We start from the raw sequence: 23,676 nt of genomic DNA on the forward strand, positions 1-23,676 counted from the left end.
GTTTATGTTCGTATTATTATGCCCAACACTAATACCTACTGACATTAGTAGGCTGGCGTAGCAAAGCATGCATGTATACTTTGTCCTTCCACTAACTGATTTGTGACCTGAAAACTCATCAGTATGGATCATTGTCAGAAAGGTGATCGCCCATCTGTTAGTTTAAATTTACCTGAATACCACAGCTTTCGCCATTACCCTTTTTCATATTATTCGAGACCCATTGACATACCAATTAAACTTTTGTTTTTGTATCATAAGAATTGTTTTTTTTATTTTGTTTTCATTGTATTTTTGTTTATATTGTTATTTAACAATTATTTATCACATTTCTCCTCCACAAAGTTCCTACCCCTCCAAGCAACGTGACTTTCCCAGTAATCAGAAGCGACCGCATCACCGTGTCGTGGCTTCGTCCATCTCAAGGCGATAGCATCAATTACGAGATCCGCTACTGGAGAACAGGATCTGGAAACTCATCATCGGCTGAGATAGTTAGAGTCAAAGATGATCAACGGACTGACCTTCAAACAAGAGAGATCACGAATCTGGAGGGAAATGTCAGTTATTCATTCCAGGTATGGTGCCAAGTAAACCACAGGCAATGCTGCATCAGAGAAAGAACAAACAAACATTGCTCCCAAAAGGGTATTCAAACTGCTATGGTTAATAAACAGTCAATGTCATCAGCAGACTGACCTTCAAACGAGAGAGATCACCAACCTGTGAAAATGGTTTAACCTATTCATTCCAAGTATGGTGCCAAGTTAACCAAAGGCATTGTTTTACAATACTTTTGAAGTGTTAGTGTTTACTGAACTGTTAATGGTTTTGTCCTTTTTAGATACGTGCTGAAACACATTTTGGACTAGGAGGATGGAGCAACGTCTCATTATCTGTCACATTGCCACACAGTAAGTTTATATACTTTTCCTGTGGATACTTAATATGTAATATCTACATCAAGGCAACAGGGTCATTATTTGATACCGTTAACCCAAAAGTATACCCTGATCAGGGTATACGTTTGGGTCATGAAGATGCATGTACTCATGTCATCGCACAAGAACACTCACGACCATTAAAGGAACACGTTGCCTTGGATCGGTCGAGTTGGTCTTTGAAAAGCGTTCTATAACCGTTTGTTATAAAATCGGTATGGTTAGAAAGATGTTGTAAAAGTAGAAAACAATGATTTACACAAATATGCCTCGAAATTGCGTGGTTTTCGTGTTACCTCGTCGACAAACACGGTCGGCCATTTATGGGGGTCAAAAACTTGACTCCCATAAATGGCCGACCGTGTTAGTCCGCGACGTAAAATGAAAACCGTACAATGTTGAGTGCTACTTGTGTGGATCATTGTATTCTACTTTTAAAACATCTTTCTTACCACATGCATTTCATAACAAACGGTTTCAAACGCTTTTCATAGACCAACTCGTCCGATCCAAGGCAACGTGTTCCTTTAAAGAACTGCATCTTCTTTCTCTTCTGTAGTGAACGCATTAACTCAGACGCCTATCACTAGACTGAGCAGTCTTCTGATTATCGTTATCTGTTTGGTCATTGCTGCTGTTGTGATTATTGTTGGTGTAATCGGTTACACCCGAAGACGTCGTAAACGAAGCAGACTAAATCCATTGCAGCTTCAGGGGTTAAATGCTGACCAGGAACTCGTGAGTAAAAGTTGCATTTGCAGGTATGATTCAAAAGACAGAACTAAATAGAGAAAACATCACTCTAGACTACTACACGCCTGCCGAAACGTTTCCCAAACCAACCCCTTCCAACACATAATCACCAGACATTTTGTTTTCAGGCTTAAAATATAATTTAAATACATTAAATGCATTAAATATACAGTGACCAGTTTCTATATATTCTTTTTTTTAATTTGCTATACTGCTTCACAACAGGTTTCTTATGAGAATGCGGAACCACGAGAGGAGAAACCAACCAGCGCACCAATCCCAAAAGAAGTTTCACTGGTACAAGAGTCAGTTTATGAACCAGTGGGTCCCGGTTCATCTGCACGAAGGGATGCACCAGCACCAGCACCAGCACCACAGTCACAACCTACATACGAAGATGTTGGTTTGCCTACATGGGCTAACCCATGGAGTGTCTTTTGGGAGGATTTGATGGTAGGAAAAAAAGTACTTGGGAAGGGACACTTTGGTGAAGTACATTATGGCGGAGTAATGCTTAAAGGAGATCTGTACAAAGCTGCGATCAAAAAGCTCAAAGGTATGTCTGAGTGCAATGTCCATGTTCAATTTCCATTATAACAGAGATAAGCAGATTTCAAAATGGACTTCAAAATAAAACCAGCTATTAAGATGATGATTAAATCTTTTTTTTTTATATATATATCTGTAAATATTCCCTTTCTAGTGGCAATGTTTATAGCAACTATACACTTGTCAATCTTTTTAGTGAATGGGTGTTTTTTGTTTTGTTTGTTTTGTTTGGGCATGCGTACACAAAGGTTTTCAAGCCGGTAAGTGTTTGAAATAACAGTACTCATAAACAAATTTTTTGGCGAGATACCATCACTAATGCTTCTTTCTTTGACATGGAATTGAATTTTTCTTTTCAGAAAATGCACCTTCAGCTGACAGAGAACATTTTTTAGAAGAACTCAAAACAATGACAATTCACGGCAGTCATCCCAACCTTGTCAAGATTTTGGGTGCCTGTCAACATGAAGGTAAGTGATTCATCTTCAATTTTTGTTTATGATAAAAAAAAAACAAGGAACGTTATTCACATTAAAGGAACACGTTGCCTTGGATCGGTCGAGTTGTTCTTTGAAAAGCGTTTTGTAACCGTTAATTATAAATAGCATATGGTTAGAAAGATGTTGTAAAAGTAGAATACAACGATCCACACAAATATGCCTCGAAATTGCGTAGTTTTCTTTTTACCTCGTCCAATAACACGGTCGGCCATTTATGGGAGTCAACATTTTGGCTCCTATAAATGGCCGACCGTGATAGTTCGCGACGTAAAAAGAAAACCGTGCAATTTTGAGTGATACTTGTGTGGATCATTATATTCTACTTTTAAAACATCTTTCCAACCATATGCATTTTATAACAAACGGTTACAAACGCTTTTTGTAGACCAACTCGTCCGATCCACGGTAACGTGTTCCTTTAATAAGAATTCTTCAGAAATTGCATTGCAATAAGCGTTTGACCAAATACAAATTGTGGAATTGCTGGGCTTTGAAATTCAATTGTTATTCTCAATATCTGTTTAAGGTATATTGTACGTAGCTATGGAGTTTTTATCCAACGGTGACCTCCGTTGCTACCTGAGGAAGGCTCGATCAATGGAGGATGATGGTCAAGCATCGCTGTCTCCTCAGAAGCTGCTCCAGTTTGCTCTGGATGTGGCTAAAGGAATGCAACACCTGGCTGCATCAGGGGCAAGTATACCTTTATTTTTCTAGCCTCTTAAAAAGAGTATTCAGATAACTATGGTTAACAAACGGGCAATCTAATGTCATCACAGCAAAACCTAAACACATTAATAAAGACTGTAATGCCACACAAAACAAGTTTTGACATTACTCTCCACAATAATTATATTAAAGTCATCATTTCTTGAGACGAATTATACTGCTGCAATAATCTTACTGGAACATTTGGTTAAATGGTGACCATAATGTTGTATGGCACATGTTCTTTAGCTGCCCAGTAGGCAACCCAACAACATAGACTAATCCTTTACAAAAGCTTTCAACAGTAATAACACTTGTATTCCGGTTTTAAAATACAGAACTATTTGAACTTTGATAAACCTTATACTCGCTAAGATCATTACTTTCTTTGATGGACTGTAAGGACACATTTATCACCTGTATGAGTCTAGATTTTGTTTTATTGCTCGTGTTATGTCAATAATAGTTGGTGTTGGGGAAGGCTCTTATAGTATGCACTTTGTAAATGTTTGTAAATTGGTTTACTCATAACGGTCGGGAGTAATACTAGCGAGTTGATGTTCTCATCTTGGAACTAATTTAAAATTTCATACTTTTTTACAGGTGATACATCGTGATTTGGCCGCAAGGAACATTCTCCTTGATGATAATCTGGTTGCCAAGGTTTCTGACTTCGGTTTGTCACGTGGAGAAGACGTTTACGTACAGACATCAAAGGTATCGTATGCTTTAAAAGCTACACATAGGGACGCATACAACGGATGTAGCGTACGATCAATATAAAGTGTTACCATTGTTATCTTTTCAAAACAAATTTCCATTCAGACGTGCCCTTGAAAACTGTTTGGCCATGTCTTAACACACTGGCTGTAAATGAGTCTTATCATGTTCAATTAGATAATGTTTCAACAAGTCATTTCACAACATAAACGATTGGCATTTTTGTGAGAGGTTTTTCTCATCCCGGTGTAAACTTTACTGTATTTGTAGACTCGTGTCCCAACTCGCTGGCTCTCTCTGGAATCACTGACTCGCCAGACGTACACCTCGAAGAGTGATGTGTAAGCAAAATTTGTGAAAACAACAGTATTTGCACATAAAAGTGTTTTCATGCAAAATTATCGATTGCAGTAAAATATCAATGTGAATGTTTTAGTAATTATTTGTTTTACTGAAAATATTTTTCCTGAACCAAGTGACTAATTTGATTTAACGTTTGTTTCACACACTAGGTGGTCCTTCGGAATCCTGCTATGGGAAATTGCAACCCTCGGTAAGATAATTGTTCCAAAATAGTTTTAGTATTGTCCAACTGAATTTCTAAATAACTGAATGCACTTTTACACCATTGTGATTGGGTAATCGGTGTATGGGTAAAAACCAAAAATTAATATGTTTTATCCCCGATGCAAATTTAACATCTATTATCATTGTGATTGATGTTCGTATACAGGTGGTACACCGTACCCTGGTATAAAGACTCCATTCCTGACATCAAGGCTGGAGAATGGATACCGTATGCCCAAACCAGACAACTCCGATGACAAAATGTAAGATAATGGTGTTAAAAAATATATATGATAGAGGGCAGAGTTAAATCATATTTATACAAAATTTATGCAAATCATAAGATGAGACCAATTGTAACAACAACAAGTGCATTTGATATGTACCATGAAAGCTTGTTGTATGACATGGATACCAAATTATGCCATGCTTACCATTACGGAAAATCTTAACGTTTAGAGCAAGAACATGTAGCAATACCATGCGCACTGAATTTTATCCTTTTGTTGAAATATCATTGCTATAGCTTGTCACATTACTCCCGAAACGGCCCAAAGAAAGTCATCCTTACAATGACCGGAAAAAAGATGTTCTTGTAAGACAATAATTTGATACCATCGGTCTTATAGGAGTGGTTCAGCTTGTGTTTAACATAAAGAAGCATTCAAATGATGGCCAGGGATTTTAAATTATGATTGTCGGTTGATCTGCTTTACTAAAACAGTTACGATGTGATGGTGAAGTGCTGGCAGGAAGATCCGGATGATCGACCATCCTTCAAAAAGCTTGTCTCTATCCTGGAAACAATGGCCGACAGCAAGGAGGATCAGGTGAGACTAAAATTAGATGTATAACTTACTGTGTTGTTAAATTCAAATTATTGATGCTTAGAATTAAACACGTCTCTGAAGAAAGCTTGCCGTTTTATGATTAACTTAATGGCCTAAATGAGTGAAGAAAATGGAAATTACATAAACAAAATTATAAGCCCTCATCACAATTTTTGACACTTAACTAGATGTTTAGTAGGCCTAAGTGTTCTGTAAGCTGTTTTGACAAGTAAACTGTAAACTGAACATGTTTCATCTAGAACCAACCCTATTAGACATTTAAGCTGATCAAGGTTTGTGTTTTTATTGTGCCATTTTAAGATCGAAAACAGGTCTTGATTAGTTTCTTTATAGACATTCCGAAGAAGCACTTTTTTTTACAGCAAATTTAATGTTTGAAATAAACTCTTGCCACAATTAATAATAAATGCAGAATAAAAAAAAATGGAATACTCGGTTCTGGTTTCAAGCAACGACCCCAACTTAGAGAAGATAACTTAACAAATAGACGCACTATCATGCCTGATGACGAGGTCTAAGCATTTCGAGAATAATGTTTAATGCTGCGTCCAAGCTTGTCCCCAGACACCTGTTAGCGACGGCTTAGTTTCGTATATCCTTAATACTCATTCCAAAAGAGTATTGAAGTTTTGTTTATTTCTTAACAGATCTACATGCGTCTGTTACCGAGTTCGAAACAGTATTTGTATGAGAACATACACCCGGAGTTGGACGACAACTAACTGGGTGTTTTCAAATCGTATGGGAACCCATCTTGGTACAAGTCAAACCGATATTTTTGTTTTAACGCTGGCGTATAACACGCGAATTTGTGGAGGTACTGATGTGTCGTAACATACTTTTGCTCATACTATTCAGTGTAACTGGTTAACCTTGTGTACTTAAAAAAATACGTAGTTGTATAGGTAAAAGGAAAGGGATCAGATAATGTTTTGGCCATGTTATCCAAACGCCAATGTAATTTAGACAAAAGCACATGGATAATCCTTTTATTGTATCATTGTTATAGAAATAATAACCGTTTCATGGTTATCCGCTTGAATCCACTAGAAGCTTTTTATACAGAAAAAATTAACTGCTTATAAATCAACAAAAAATATAAACTGTGAACTTAAAAGTGATTTTAAATGGACACATGTTAGGCCTTATGTATGTATGTTATAGCTGGTAGTTTCTTGATCGTTTTTCAGGTGGTAGTTTATCTCGGTAGTTTGATTGTCAGTTCGTGATTTCGCTATACTGTTTTAAATTGGTTTGTGGGTCTTCTTTGCTTTCATCGAATTATAAAATGCTGTTAAGGACACAATCGAGTGAGACGTGGACATGAACGCTCGATTTAAAAACACGTGGTCGTGGTCGGGCGGAAAAAGACCGAGTCACTACTATTTATTTCCATTAATGAGTGCCCCCTCGTAATAATGAGCGTTATAATTCTAGCGAAAAATGCATAACCTTTGTCATGATTTCCAATTCGTGTCAAGTCCGGTTCGCGAATGGATTTTGCAGACGTACGCGCATTGATGTGTTTACATTGCGTTGCGTCTAAACAAGTGCCAAGGGTAATAATTGTGCCACCCGTATGTTTAATAAACTTTATCTCAGCATCTCCACATGTCGATATCGTACTTTTAGTCATGGCCTCATGAACTCCTCTTTACCAATCAAAATGGTTGAACTGTTCTGCTGGGTCTTTTTGAATTTAATGTGACGCACGGTTTATTACAACAACCATTCTTTTAATAATACGATTGGAAGTTTAAACATCTAAACTCGAAAGTACTTACTAGATCCATTGTTTGTCGTACTAAATCTACTTTTAATTGGGAAACCCCACCAGATCGTTAGAGGCCCACATATCAACATGTACTATAACTTTAAATTGAACATCGGTATGTATCAATCATTTCATCACAAAGAAACCTAACATTAAAGTTATGGTAAACAATTTGTGTTGTCATGTATTCAATCAAGATTGCATCTAATCCTGTATGTTTATGTTAAAGTTCGGGATCAAGTCATATCCTATAGGGAGAAACTTAACGTGGGTACATTTATATTACTGAGCTATATAATGGTTCCATGTCGTTCATTTTCTTATTATTATGTAGTTTGTCATCCTTCTTGTTGACGGTCAATCCTTTCCCTGGTATGTTTAGTATGTTCCTCGTGTTCCTATATTCTACATGGACATGTAATTAACTAGTGTTTTTCTGTGCATTGCTCAGAGTATTCTCTTATATAAGATACTGAACTGGGATTGAAATATTGTGTAAATAATTCCACATTCAAGTAATGCTATGTTTGTTATAGTGACTTTATACATAGACATGAGAAAAAACCACAGTTGATACTATTGGTTGGTTTCATATATTTAATTCGTGGTTTTTATCAATACGCACACTTAATTGAGTCGGGTTGTTGATTACGATGAAGTTCAAATTATGTCCTTGTCAATATTGTTGCATTCAAAAGTTAGTTAATAATAAGAACACTTATAATGCGCCGGTATCCACCACTGGTGATGCTCATGGCGAAGAAACAGAAAGAAACACATTAAATTAATGAAAAGCAGCTGTGAAAGGGTGGATTTTGAGGGCCTCTTTCAACTTATGAATAGAAGACATGTTACGGATATTAAGAGGCAGATTATTCCAAAGTAGAGGACCAGCATGGTATTTGAACAAGTCGTTCCTTTGCTACGGAACCCATAACGGGACATGTAGCTCAAACATTGGCTACAAATACTGAAATAAAAAAATAATGAGAAAACGAAACTATAATCAAAGTATCATGATTTCATAAAGACGAAACAGTATTTCGATATAACGCTTCGTGGTAAAAACATGCAAGGGAATAATGTTTACACCTTGTTTACCATTTCAAATTTATCTGCTTACCTGTCCCCTTAGGGGATACGTATCTGGTGGCTTGTTACTACGAGAAAAGTAAAATATTTAAGACCAAAGCATGAATCAGTGTAGACAATTCATTGGCATTGTAATAGTTTAACATCATTAATTCAAAATTCAAAAGTGTACTTTTGAGAAACTACAGCATCATAAGCCAACGTGTATAATATAAAGTGCTTTAGGCCTGCTTAAACTGTTTGAAGCAAAATAAACAACAAACAAAACCATAAAAAGAAAACAACTTTGGGTATTTTCAATTGTATTACTTCGGGTCATTATTACATTCCTGTTGCTTGGTAGCTGTCCAAGCCATGTATGCCTTGACAAAAGGCTACCTTGTAGGCAGAAAATGTTATTGTCCATATGCATATTGGTCCAATAGTAATTTAAGCGATCCCATGACAAACATGTTGCAGTATGATTATGTTTACTTACGAATACACATAAGTTCCCGATGTTAAATACAAATGAGAAAAACAGAAGACCTGAGTATTAGTTCGAGGTTCAATTTGGATGATTTTGAATATTCTGGTAATAAAGAAACATATGCTTGTTAATTTAAGCTGTATTTATTTTGGGAAGCAGATCGAGTCCCCTATGAATACTTTGATATTGAAAATGTTCACCTAAGTTTGCTGTTGGGACACAAAGTCCCAAAGGGGTGACCAGAAAACCGTTGACACTGGTGTGACAGGAAAATCTGTCATCCCGGGAATTCTATCCCCGAAAAATGCGCATAAACTTTTTTCCGATAGCGCCCTCTGTTGAACCATATTCAATCAATGCTAAATAAGTTTATATGGGGGACAACATATAGAGGGAAATACTTCTCTAGTACACCGGTGTCAGATGCAATTGTGTCCGCCACGCAATACTGTCCGATCAGGACATTTTTGCATATGCAATTGTGTCCGGGGCTATGCAAAAACCGTCCGGCGGCATGTACATGACTGTACATGTATGTGCGCGCGTAAGCGAGTGTGCATGCACTGGACCTACGTAATGAAGCATTAACACGCACGTATTTTATGATTGCAGCGAATACCCAACAGCCGAACATTTCCCATGTCATTCATGACATGCACTTAGCATGTAAAACAAATGGTGAACACGGTTCCGTCGACCAAGGACGTTTAATTGAATGTCAGACAACACCGTCGAGTTGTCCGCGGACGAGTTGTCCGAGTGGACGAGTTGTCCGACGGACGAGTTGTCCGACGGACGAATTGTCCGACGGACGAATTGTCCGACGGACGAGTTGTCTGGTCTCCGTTTAATTTCTTACAAGGACAGCTTTGCACGGGGCGGACACAACTGCATATGCAAATGTGTCCGGGCAGACACAATTGCATGATGCAGCAGCGTCCGGACAGACACGATTGCATATGCAAAACCGTCCGGTGGACATTATTGCATATGCAATAATGCATCCGGATAGTATTGCAAATGATAGGACATAATTGCATGCCCTTTTCGCTTTTAATGAAGAGCGAACAAACTGTGTTAATATTCGCGATCACACAAAATCCAAAGTATTTGATAACCGTTTATACTGAAACGCCCAATTTCGATGTCACTTGTTTTGCCAAGTACCGCCATAAAAAATTCAGTGGGCATTTGTGTGTGTTTTCTGCAAAGCCAAGATTCCCAAGCGATTGTGGGTACTATCTCTTTTGACGCGCCAACTTTACATTAGGCCCGACTATACTAAATTAACGGTCCAATTAAAGACCTTTCAAAACACAATTTTTTAGTGAGCACCAACAACTCTGTTACATCGAGCAAATTATACTCAACAACAAATCACTCCATTCAGAAATTACCCGAATGATCAACCAATCGTGTGTGTGCGTGTATGTGTTTTTCACTGTGTTTAGTCTTTGACTAAATTTGACTGCCGTTTCTGGTCAAACCCAATCGGGTGACCTTATGATGGGTTTCTTCACTAGTGATTAAATACATTGGACACTATTTATAACTTTTCAAGACTAGTTTTCACAGTTGGTGTATCTCAACATTATGCTTAAAAAAGCAAACCTGTAAAAAATTGAGCTCGATCGGTCGTCGAAGTTGCGAGAAAATAATAAAAGCAAAACACACTTTTTTTCGTCTGAGGGCTCGAAATCAAGTTCGTGGAAAATTACTTCTTTCTCGAAAACTACGTCACTTCAGAGGGAGCTGTTTCTCACAATGTTTTATACTATCAACCTCTCCCTATTACTCGTCACCAAGAAAGGTTTTATGATTATAATTATTTTGAGTAATTACCAAAAGTGTTCACTGCCTTTAAACTATTGCATTCAGGATAATTAACTTAATGTAACCCCCCCCCCCCCCGGATAGCAGCCGTTAAGTTCTTACATCAAAATATATTACTTTATAACACCCCTTGCAAGTATTCTGCCTGCTCATTGGTTTAGAGCGCGTCACATGACATGTCTTAGTTTTGCTAGACGACGGCCGTCGGTTTGCCATGCGCTAGTCCGAAGACTAGCACATGGCGCCGTGCGCTAGTCCGACAGACTAGCACACGGCGTGCAGTACACAGACGTCCGTTGCGTGTACGAGTATGATAGATTAATAGTCTGTAACCGTTTCGGATTGCACGACACTACATGCAACACGTTAAGTAAAAGTGTTTGCAATCTGTATTCGCGCCGTCCGTGGATTGTAGCATTCAGGTCTGTAACTTAATAATAATAGTACAGTATTTAGAAATGTTTGGGGTGTTATAAAACAAATATTGACTGCTTTTACTCGTGCAATGGTTAAAAACTATGACTCCCTCGGTGATCCCTGGAGCGTTCTATTTTCCCTCGGCTTCGCCTCGGGAAAATAGAACGCTACGGGGATCACCTCGGGAGTCATAGTTTTAACCATAGCACTCGAAGCAGTCAATATTTGTATATTATCTTCAAGTACGCGCTAATCCTCCAATCAGATTGGCAGAATGGAGTGGTGATAAAAACCTATATTGCACGGCTAATATCACTACCATGCGTCTTGTGTGTTCTATGTCACGCGCCAAGTTTGCTTGAAGATAAATACGTTATCACACGCGCGCTCGTGGAAATACGGAAAATATAGCGCGTCTGCGTCCCCATATCCAACTCGGCCTTCGGCCTCGTTGGATGTGGGACGCAGAAGCGCTATATTTTTCCGTATTCCACTCGCGCTTGTGTGATAACTTATAATATTAAGTGATGGTAACTTTCCCTTAAGTTCTCATGACCGTGGTTCCTATCGTTGTGCGTGAGGGTGTAGGGTCTCAACTCGTTGTTGTTTCAAGACAAATGTTGACAAAAATGGTTATGCAGTCTGAATATTGTCCGTGTGTATTTTGAATGCGTTCACAGCGACAATGAATTATAAAGTCATATGGGTATCACTTGATATGAAATACTGTCTTGATCGGACAACAATTAGCTTAAGAATTTCATGATCACTTTGATTATTCAACCTTGGTTCTCCGTTGTGTTTTTTGAGTGGTCTGGATGAAGATTTGGCATGAATTAAAATGGATAGTTCCCCATCTTAGCTAAACAGGAAATACAAATGTTTATTGCAAACTGATTTGGGGGAAAAACTGTTTTACAACGGTTCTCAAAAGTTATTATTGTATGCAATCATTTTGTGTGTTGTGTTCTTACGTTTCCTTGTACAGTATTGGTAAGGGTTTTTAAAGTAAGGATCATTTATCTGCAACCATAATCGGGTTGGATTCGATATAAAATAAATTATTTACAAATTACGTCACATAGTCTTTTAAACCAATAGTTATTTGATTTTTATTTAAAAACGTTAGAAGCTAAATGTTAACAAAAGGCTAGTAAAAAACGACAAAGACCAAACATCGTTACTGATAAGGATACAACATTAATTGTTTAATTCGAAAGCTTACGCATTATGAAGACTATAAAAGAACCCCTTTTCTGTGAAACATGTTTACAAAGTTGAACTGCCCTCGGCCAGCTATACATTTTGTCAAACCTTTCACGAAGACAATGGGGAAAACTGAAAACTTTGCATAATATTGTTTTCCTTCTTGAAGTATAGATTTGATCAAACTAAACATGAGCTTTTGTCTTCAACTCTAAAGAAGAAACGTCAGCAATGTTGAAACAGTGCTAACGCGTAAATACACAACGAGTTGAAATGTCACTAATTTTGTCCTCTTCTTTCCCTTTGGATTCGTAAGATTTTATGATTAATTTAATCACCACCATATTAATAATATTGAAAAGTAATAGCATTTCCTGTAGGCTTAGGCTTTATGAAGACATGGTTATGTTTTTTTTTTTTTTTTTCGCTACCCTATAACTGCGCGGTGTCCACTACGATTTGCGTGTTTTTTTTTCTTTCAACTCGGCCTTGCACATTCTCAGATGGGCTTGGGTCGACCTCCCTTTTTAACAAGGAAGATGATGTCAGGTATGTCACACAACGTTTGATTTAAAATCAATATTGAGATTTCATAATATTTCATAATAAAACATGATCGGTCAAGATTTGAGAATTTAATATGGGTAGAGACATACATGCATTAACAAGTGCAAGTTGTATGAAACTTTATTAATGACAACCAATAGCAACAATGTCAAGTCTTACGCCTTGTCAAAAGACAAATTGTTTTTACATTTCTCTGGTAAAATGTCTTCCCGTATTCCCCGTTCGCTTTACTGTAAATAATAAAGTCAATTTTTATTCTGGATTGCAGGCAACAAATTGTAACAAAAGTGTATTCCATTTGTGGTAAATAAACGTTTGCATGCGTATCCAAGTACAAATCAGGTTCAATATATTAGCTAGACTAATTGAGGAAACATGATATTGTAATGATGTGCAATTCAAAAGAAACATTTCCGGAATTAATGTTTTGATAACATCTTTTTAAAAGAGCAACAGACACCAGGATTTCCTGCCCTTTTCTCCAGGGAGGAACTATCCAAGTTGTTTAACAACGATTAAGCTAATTTGGCAGACGGTCAACTTCAACAATCTTCATCTAAAAAACAATAATTATCCTCCATTGGTTAATAATAAATTGCATAAGTTCCTTATTCAATTGTATGAGTAATATAAATGGTTTTCCTTCTCAGAGTGGATTATATTAAGCAAGAGAGAGCAGTCAGTGTCGCCTTACAGACAGTCATGGCGGGACAACTCCATGTGAAACTCAAGCTGCTTTTCATATTGTTGGGAATTTTTGAAGGTATGTACCCTTGAGGTTTTTGTTTTCTTTCTTGACAAGTTAACTTCTGTTTATTACTATGCCATGACGTCGCCGTAAATGTAAACAAATAAACAATCGTTAACTCAAATAAACGGGTTCAATTTAAACTTGAAGTTTCTGAATAGAAACTTTTGTTGATGAAGTTTCTGAAGGCCAAGACGGTACCGAACGGGGTATTACAATAAGGCCAAGACTGTACCGAACGGGGTATTACAATAAGGCCAAGACTGTACCGAACGGGGTTTTACAATAAGGCCAAGACTGTACCGATCGGGGTATTACAATAAGGCCAAGACTGTACCGAACGGGGTATTACAATAAGGCCAAGACTGTACCGAACGGGGTATTACATTAAGCTTGTTTGACACCACTTTCACTTTTACTTCAAAGGGTAATCTGGGCCCAATTTCATAGAGCTGCTTAAGCACAAAATTTTGCTTAAAGGCAGTGGACACTATTGGTAATTACTCAAAATAATTATAAGCATAAAACCTTTCTTGGTGGCGAGTAATGGGGAGAGGTTGATGGTATAAAACATTGTGAGAAACGGCTCCCTCTGAAGTGCCATAGCTTTCGAGAAAGAAGTAATTTTCCACGAATTTGATTTCGAGACCTCAGATTTAGAACTTGAGGTATCGAAATCAACTATCTAAACGCACACAACTTCGTTTGACAAGTGTTATTTTTCTTTCATTATTATCTCGCAACTTCGATGACCGATTGAGCTCAAATTTTTACAGGTTTGTTATTGCATATGTTGAGATACACCAACTGTGAAGGCTAGTCTTTGACAATTACCAATAGTGTCCACTGCCTTTAAGCAAAAAATTCATTGCTTAGTAAAATCAGATTACCGGCCAAGACTCCCCTCAATTGTTATGCTAAGTAAACAACAGCTAAATACTAGTCATGAGCAGTGTATATGGCATGAAATTTTGGCCAGTAACATGTGTAAAATAAGCGAGCTATTTTCGTGCTTAAGCAAATTTTTTGCTGAAGCAGCTCTATGAAATTGGCCCCAGTGCGGTACGACTCGGTTAGAGTTTAGAAATTTGTGTAAAGTGTATACGCCTACTACAACAATTATAACACACTTTTATATTGACATTCTCCTTAGTTGTATTTACAAAGGTGTAGTTTGATTTTTTTAAATAAAATCAACATCACCAAAATGTCTAAGTGCATGCGATAGTGTCAGAAAAACAATCGCCTCATTTGCCGAATTCAATCTTCGGTTAAAATGTGCAATTTATTAAATTTTTGAGATTTGCTATTATCCTTATTATCGAAAGATTCGTCGTATAAAAAATGGCCTTATAGAGACCGCGGCAAATATCGGCGGGCCGCGACCCGACTAGACTTGTGGACAAGTCGTTAAATCGGCCCCACGCGCTGAGATAGTGCTCTCGCGAGATTACTGCTCTCGCGCGAACTGATGGCTCCCCGATTTCGACTCCTCATTAACGACTTGTACAAGCTGACAGCAGTTTGTGCACAGCCTATGGGCACTTCAGCCGAAATCGTACAGACGCATCTGATTGGTCGATGTCGTTAAACTATGAATATTCAACATGTATATACTATTGAACAGTACACCCTGTATTGGATGGGTTCGGGAAGTCACATGTATGAATGAACGATCAACAAAACTGTCAGCGTGTATTTATATGCCTACGTCGTGTGCATGGTTGTACTTTAGAGTACGGATTTTAATCGGGAACTTTGATGTGCATACATAAATAACTTCGTCTTAACTTGGTCTGTAATCAATCATGGACGTGGTTGGTAAACTTGAAGAACCATCAGTCTGAAGGTATTTTAATTGTTAATTGCTCAATTTAATTTATTTATTTCAACCACTGGTTTGCTTTTGTTGATAGATTTATCAATAAATTTATTTCGTATTTTTTTGTTTGAGGCAAACTACAATTTGAGTCACTGTTCCTTGAGTCTTTACCCTATTTGACCCTTATATTAATTGTTATGATTGCTAGGAAGTGAGTAATATTTTTCGTGGTTTCAGTTGCTTAAAAAAAAAATTAAAAGTACAGCTGCCAAGTGTCATATGAAACCTTGTCTTGCAATATCTTGGGCAAGTAGAGTGTATGTCGATGATTAGCTATAATATCTTTAAAATACATCGACATCTGAAAAGAGTTATTGAAAATTTTCCGGAATCCCTGCGATCCGCACATGACTACCCTGTGAAACTTGTCCATCCACAAGACTCATATATCAAACTTCCACATGTCGACCATGGTTTTCAAAATCGCTTTTTAGATGAAAACTTATTACAAAAAACATTTGTCAGTAAACAAATAATGAATTTTGGGACTGGTAGTAATATAAAACTGTATTTTATGTTGCAACTTGTCCAGCTTTCATGATTAAAACACAATTTGATTGGTAATTATTTGACATAACGTACTGTCCAGGGACTTAAACCAAGTTTGATTTATACACACAGTCCGAGCACAACACATCGGTTAAAAGGACTGCATTGGACCATTACCATTGACCGTGGGCATTATTTATTTACATGAGGCAACTCACGGATATTAAACAGATACTATAGTAATGCATTTGGAGATGATTTTGTAAGTACGGCCCTAATCAATTAATAAAGCAGTTAAATCAAAGTAAACAAGATTCACAGATGTCCTCCGGTTCAAGCTTTACAGTAATATAAACTATTACTACCCTCTTATAAAAATTGACGTCTCTGCACGATTGTCTCCGCGGCAACCGTAATGTACACCGCGTTCGTACTTGAATACATGAATACGTACCGCTGTCAGCTTGTACAAATCGTTAATGAGGAGTCGAAATCGGGGAGCCATCAGTTCGTGCGAGAGCAGTAATCTCGCGAGAGCACTATCTCAGCGCGTGGGGCCGATTTAACGACTTGTCCACAAGTCAACGACCCGACGTGAAGAGCTTTAAGGCCGAGTTATAGTCGGACGCGCGATGGTCGGGCGTCGGAAATATTGACGCGCGATCATAAAAAGACACGGTTTTTAGGCCTCAATCTTAGGATTGCGCGCAAGATTTCCGTCGCGCGACCATCGCGCGACCGACTATAAACCGGCCTTTAGGGTCGGTCGGGCCTCAGCACGACAAACCCCAGCTCAGTGCGGCGCATGGGTATGCAGCGCGCCGCTTACTAGTCTTGGTTCCAAGACCATTGGTGTTGCGCGGTCACACACAACCAACGTTCCGATTATGCACAGCAAAAACTGTACACGCTTGTAATGAACGAACGCTAGCGGGCGCTCTGTTTCTCTGATTTCCGGATCTCACCATGTCTGTGCTCACCAAGTCTTGGATATTTGCAAATTGAAGGCGTGGCCAGACTATGTAAATGACTTTTAATGTATGCAATATTCATATCACGTGACGAATTGAAGATGACTATTCAAACTAGATCGAGTCAACGGTCATTACGATCGGCGCTCTATTTTTAATAATCTTTGCTCAAAGTGATTCCGTGGTCATTAGGCCTATTAAAAGGAAAACAGTGAAATTTCAAGTATAGACTACCTATTCAGATTATGGATACGTGACGATTTGAAATCGTAAATAATGGTCAAAAATCGAACGTAAGATTAGCATTCAGAGAGTCCGTGTAACGGACGCTTGTATGGCCCCACGGCGTGGAGCAATCGGAACGTAAGCCTTGTGGAATATCATGTACCGCCCATGCCGTGTCTCGTGGGGTTGGAGGTGTTAAATCCCGGGCGCTATGAACTCCCAGCTTGCGGGTGTCGAATCCGTTGTTTCTTATGATCGCAACGTTCCAATATGCTCCATTTTAATTCATGGCCCCTAATTTCTTTTTGTTATGAGTTTTCAGGTAATGTTGATGATGTCAAAACGTCACATACCGCATTTTGTTATATTGACAGTGTTATTGTGTGAGTAGCTTAACAAAATTATGAGAACTTTTTATAAAAGGTTGAAATAAAAATAATGATAAAACAAAATTCCCTCTAAGCATAATTTTGTCAAACAAAGTACTATTTTTTAATTCTGTGAATGAAGAGTTATTTTTGAGGTAATGATTAAATTGGGCAACTAGTGGAATTTATGACCCTACTATAGTCGCCTCAAATAACTACGACTTTGATATTAGTCGCGAAACTTACTCCCGTTGCCCCAGATGCATCGTGACATATTGTTTGCCGAAGGGGCATCTGAAATGATTGAAAGATTGTGTCACTGACGTCTGCATGGTTGTGTTTTGTAAAAAGTTTTTGTGAATAGTCATGCGCGACAAAAGTGGTTATACCAAGCAGGAATTTGATCACAACTACTTTTGTAGTACGTAGTCTTAGCCGCACGATTAACCAAGTGAGTTGAATAGCAGTAGTCGCCACTCGACAAGAAATCAAAATTCACAATTTCTCATGAGTTGTTCCAAAAGATATCTTTACGACTACATTCCAAAAGATATTATATAATTACGTTCCAAGCTACGCAGCTACTCGGCAGTGTTTACATTCCAAGATACGCTTAAAAGTCTACGTTCCTTCGAGTATCAAAAGGTACGTTTTCAAGCCCGAGTCAAGCTACGCTTACGTTCCAAGATACACAGCTACGTTTACGTTCCAAGATGCTACGCTTACGTTCCAAGATATGCTTACGTTCCAAAAAATATGTCAACGTTCCAAGCTACGCAGCTACTCAGCTGCGCTTACATTCCTAGATCTGCTTACGTTCCTTCAAGTTACGCTATAGTATCAAAAGGTACGCTTTCAATCCCATGTGAGGTTACGCTTACGTTTCAAGATACGCAGCTACGTTTACGTTCCAAGATATGCTTACGCTCCAAAAGATTTTAGTGTTTTGTTCCAAGCTATGCAGCTACTCAGCTACGCTTATACACTCCAAGATACGTTTAGGTTACGCTATAATATCAAAAGGTACGCTTTCAATCCCGAGTCAAGCTATGCTTACGTTCCAAGATCTGCAGCTACGCTTACGTTTCAAAATACGTTCTCAAAAGGACGCTTTTGAATCCCTCAAGATTTCCTTCCCCCAAGATTAAACAACTTTTACTGTGAATAACAGTACAGGGCCCACCAGTTATCTGTTTGGCAGAAAATACTGTACACAATTTCTTTACTATCCAAAAATTTAGTTGGGCACTAGCCACAAGTCTACAACATTTCAAATTTAATTAAAATTGGTTCAGTAACCAGTTTCTGCTGAGCAATACTATTTTGTGCTAATTGTTGTGCCATTACAGGCTTCATGAAATTGGGCCCTGTCACGTCGGGAGCATAACCCCACGATCGCATTTCAAACTGTATCATGGCAATGCAGAAGTCTGTATCTGGATATTAATAGAAAGGTTTGTGGTGTTACCGCAAACCTTAATTCTGTATCGTATTTCCACCATGCAAAGTTTCAAATCCTACTGATCTGGATAGTATTATACTCCGATAAAAACGTATACCCACATACACATGCAGAGTATAGCAAAAGTCATGCAACGCACTTACTGTATGCATTGTACACTGCATGCACAAAACTGATTATTATTCATGAGCCAACCGCTACGCAGCCTCTGATTGGCTCCACCGGAAAGTCGGGGGAGATTTGCCGAAGAACAATAAAAAAGTTAAGACCCGACGTTGCAAATATCCAAGACCATGGTGAGATCCGGAAATCAGAGAAACAGAGCGCCCGCTAGCGTTCGTTCATTACAAGCGTGTACAGTTTTTGCCGGGCATAGATCGGAACGTTGGTTGTGTGTGACCGCGCAACACCAATGGTCTTGGAACCAAGACTAGCCGCTTACCAGCAGTGGACTTACTTAACTCAAATCAACGTATCATTCTTTGATCTGATCATTTCTAGCTGAAGGGTGCTGAAAAAGGGAAACTTAATTAATTGAAATAATTTCCAATCAGTAGTGGTATTAGCGAGTTTACATTTCTTAGTATAAAATGTACTGGACACAATTGGTATAAACAGGGCGGAACAGCATAACATCGTTCTTGGTAACAATCAAATGAGAGCTGTTGAGAGTTTAACACATTCGGAGAAATGACTCCCTCTGTAATGTAGATTTGGGGAAAGTTGTAATTTTTTAACTCAAATAATATCAAAGTTTTTCAGCTAAAGCCTTTAATTTTACATCTGCAGAAAAAATCTGGAAAAAAAATCATTTTTTTTTTTTTTTTTTTTTTTAATGTTGTGTAGCTCGTTTGTTTTTATGTTTTCTTTCTTTTTCTAACGGAACATGTCTCCCATTTTAACAATTCTCCAGGCGTGTCATCAGCAGTGGTAGACTTTACCAGCGTGACAGCTTCTGGCCATTTGGGTTCGCAGAACGACCAGTACGTATTCATTGCAAGTTATTTGGTGACTGGTGATGGGCCCACAGCAGGCAACAACGAAGAGCCTGGTTTTACACGATTCATACAGACGGGTCAACCTTCCGGCATCACTGGGTGGACGAATTATTCTGGTTCTTTCCCATCAACATTGTCAGACAATGTAAAGAGGAAGATGTATAAAGTTCTCAGTGCCACTACAGGAAGCGTCGGTGTGTTCGAATGGACGTATGGCTCTAACGAACTGAAAACGATACGGATGAGATCCACAGGTGAGTGATTCAAATGTGAATCGAGCATATGACAAAGTTATGCATTTACCAGAAGGAAGAACATTGCATGTGAATATATTTTAATCGATTTGAGAATCACTGATATCGATTTTGGCTTTATTTGTGGTTTTCTAAAAGAAATGTGAACGGGTGTGTAACAATTTAATTTGCTTTAGGTAAAACTCATTGAAAATTATTTCCATAAAGTAAACCTTTGATCACTGTCACGCTTTGCAAACGGCCGAGTTTCAGGTGAAAACAAACTCAGAGCGCCATACAAATTAAAACGGCATTGTCATGAAACAAGCATCAAAGGTAAACAACATTCATCTAGTCCTCGATGTGACTAATTTTACGTCACGGTAAGGACTATAGATTAACACGGAACACAACTGAGTGTGCTTGTTCGGGTACAAATAATTTTGAGCGCACGAAATTTGAGCTCTACATAATATCTTGCTCTTGAAAATTTATTTTGTGTGTCCTTTAAATCATTTTCTTCGATACAATTATTTTGTGTTTTGGGGCAAACGAATTGAGTCTAAGTGCACGAAATTAATCCCGAGTTTTGTTTAGCGCTAAGTTGACTATGCCTTCGGCCTCGATAAATAGGTCCCTCAGTCTGGTCACTCAAAGTCCCTCGGGAAATAGACGTACACTAGTTACCTCATTGCCAGTCAATATGTGTATAGTATCCCCCTCAAAGCCATCCAATATTATATAAATGGTAAACAGCAATGGAGAGATAATGATAGTGTAAACGGCTCCCTCTGAAGTAACGTAGTTTCGAGAAAGAAGTAATTTTCCACGAATTTGATTGCGATACCTCATAATTAGATTTCAAGGTCCCGAAATCAAGCATCTGAAAGCACAAAACTTCAAGGTGACAAGGGTGTGTTTTTCTTCCATTATTATTTCGCAACTTCAACGACCAATTCAATTCAAATTTTCACAGATTTGTTGTTTCGTCTATGTTGAGACACACCAAGTGAGAAGACTGATCTGACAATAACCAAGGTGTCCTATGCCTTTAAACGTGAATTCTTTTATTCTTGTTTTGTTGTGTCATGCCGTTGTAATTTTGAACTCCCCAGCAACTCTTCTACCCATTTTTGTCACCCGCACGGTGAACCTCAACGACAACGTAAGTCTGACAGTTAAACAAAATACACCAGATAAACAGAATCAAGAGAGCAGATGGAGAAAGGATGGCGGCGATGTGGTAAAACAAAATACCTTTAACTTCGATATAAACAATGCCAATACCAACGACAGCGGTATTTATGAGTGTCACTATCAGCATAAACGTGGTGACGGAAATCAAGCGCTACTGAGATTAATCGTCAGAGGTAAACCGAATAATTTTATATTGTTAATTTTTATATTTTGCTACAACGTTTTTGTTTAATTACTCACCCGATGTTCATCCACTACCATACATTCAAGAAACACAATACAAAAGCTGATACCGCTAATTTTGAACATTGCAAAATAAATTCAAAGGTTGGGATCACCGTTTAGTTTTTCACTGTTATGCTTTCGCTCAAATTCCAGTCTCGGCATGCAAGAGCACTTCGACAAAATACTATCCTGGTTTGAGGCTATATGAATGAAACTTTTTTTTACCAGGGTCAGTCTGTTTAATGTAGTGTTTGTGGGAAGGGGGTGGGGGGCATAATGCTTGAAAAGAAAAAAACCTTCATACCCCAGCTGTGTAATACATTGTGAAAGACCTTTTGTAGGGGAGTTAACTTATGACAAAGAATACGTTACTCACTGCAAGAATCATAAAACAATCCCTGGGAGTTGGATCTTTTGTCTAAGATCTCACGATTACCGTTACCGTCACTTCACAAAACAAACCATCTCGGTATAACAGTGCTGCACATTCATATCAAGGGTGTTGACAACTTTTCCCCTATCAATTAGAACGCAAAAAAAAGGAAAATAACGTCCTCCATACAACTCCATCCATTGACTGTGATCTGAATACCATCATAGTTCGATACAAATCTCGGTAAAACTAAAATATTTACAAAGGGAACCACACATTTTCTTGTAACAACGTTTAACATGATGTATGCTGATCATACGAGGTTTGTTTCATTCTTTTCTTTTTTTACAGGTTGTCCGAAAAATAAACATGGCCCTCCTGACTGTCACGACGAGTGCCCGAGATGTCTCAATGGTGGCATTTGTGATGACGTTGGGGGTGACTGCATTTGTCCACCAGGGTTTGGTGGTAGACTCTGTGGAAGAAGTACGATTTTTGTTATTATAAAAGAGACGATATTGAACAGCGGTTGATATGAAAACAATCCCAAAGCACAACACAACATACATTTTCAACTGAGTGTAATTGCAGAAGCATATCATAAACCAAAGATCTTTACAAAACCGTGAAAAAAAAGAACTATAGCCACATGTAACTCTTGAGTCAGTGGAGGTCTAACTGTTTAAATGAATTTAACTTAATATTGGACATTGGACATTCAACTGTATCGGTTTGCACAGCGAATATCAATGTTGTTTTTACGATATTGGATATTGGACATATCAGCAGTGCGAGGACCCATTATTTATTGAGTGTAAATGATTCGAAGTACGGAAAACCGTGTTACCATGTTGCTTGTTATGCATTATACGTAATACCACCAGATATTCAATCATTGTTGATGTCTTGTGAATTGTACTTAGTTAAAGGACCGAACAGCTTTGGGCGTCATGAAAGCCTTCGCTGCGATGCTGTTGGATTGCCACACGATGGTTCTACCTGCAAAGGAATGTTGTTCTGTTTACCAGATCCATACGGATGCAGCTGTGCCGCTGGGTACCAGGGACTTGAGTGCAAGACAGGTACACCTTTAACTCACACATTCAGTAACTATATAACTTATAATATGCCCTCAGAACACAAAATAATCCCTCAATCTTCAAACGGCAGCTCAAAACACACCCCTTCAAATAAATATCTTAAATCCTGGACTCTTGACTTTGGGAATGGCATTTCTTTGTCAGATACTGTGCGCTCTATACAAGTAAGTGCTGTATATTATTATTCTGTATTATTATTATAAATTCATAAGTTAAACACACAACAGTGTTTTAAAGTGCTAAGAACAAAACGTCATTTCGGTGAAGAACAAAAAAAAGCACACTACAACATCTCTCCCCTCCCCGCTATGTCCTTTAACTCTGTTCGTATCAAGGTGGTTGTGCGTCTAGGCCCATTGAAGCAGTACACGGATGACGTCTCTATAATTGGGTGGAACTGTAGGGGAACGTTAACAGTTCGCCAAAGTTATGTTCAGATAAAACCAGACGGACTTCAT

At 38.2% G+C, this 23,676-nt stretch overlaps 2 protein-coding genes across 2 annotated transcripts in view; both read left to right on the top strand.

The window, feature by feature from the left end:
* Positions 1-123: 123 nt before the first annotated feature.
* On the top strand, positions 124-6,311 carry LOC139946288 (angiopoietin-1 receptor-like). Its single transcript, XM_071943911.1, has 14 exons — positions 124-142; positions 346-578; positions 845-914; positions 1,501-1,679; positions 1,920-2,250; positions 2,501-2,503; positions 2,603-2,713; positions 3,270-3,436; positions 4,055-4,168; positions 4,442-4,512; positions 4,684-4,724; positions 4,905-5,001; positions 5,463-5,568; positions 6,237-6,311. The coding sequence occupies exons 1-14, from the start codon at positions 124-126 to the stop codon at positions 6,309-6,311; spliced, it is 1,617 nt and encodes a 538-aa protein (XP_071800012.1).
* Positions 6,312-20,021: 13,710 nt separating this feature from the next.
* The window catches only part of LOC139945881 (uncharacterized), a 50,934-nt gene continuing 47,279 nt past the window's right edge, over positions 20,022-23,676 (top strand). Inside the window, exons 1-4 of the mRNA XM_071943384.1 lie at positions 20,022-20,344; positions 21,439-21,693; positions 22,470-22,604; positions 23,042-23,200. Of these exons, the coding sequence (XP_071799485.1) occupies positions 20,248-20,344; positions 21,439-21,693; positions 22,470-22,604; positions 23,042-23,200 (646 nt within the window). The 5' untranslated portion in view covers positions 20,022-20,247. The remainder of the gene's footprint in view (positions 20,345-21,438; positions 21,694-22,469; positions 22,605-23,041; positions 23,201-23,676) is intronic.

Source organism: Asterias amurensis, chromosome 13 (genome assembly GCF_032118995.1).
Source record: "Asterias amurensis chromosome 13, ASM3211899v1".
NCBI lineage: Eukaryota > Metazoa > Echinodermata > Asteroidea > Forcipulatida > Asteriidae > Asterias > Asterias amurensis.

Excerpts from the sequence above, each read along its gene's own strand:
- LOC139946288 (XM_071943911.1), top strand. Across the intron at positions 1,680-1,919 it reads TAAATGCTGACCAGGAACTC|GTTTCTTATGAGAATGCGGA; the intron begins GTGAGTAAAAGT and ends GCTTCACAACAG. Across the intron at positions 2,714-3,269 it reads GGGTGCCTGTCAACATGAAG|GTATATTGTACGTAGCTATG; the intron begins GTAAGTGATTCA and ends TATCTGTTTAAG.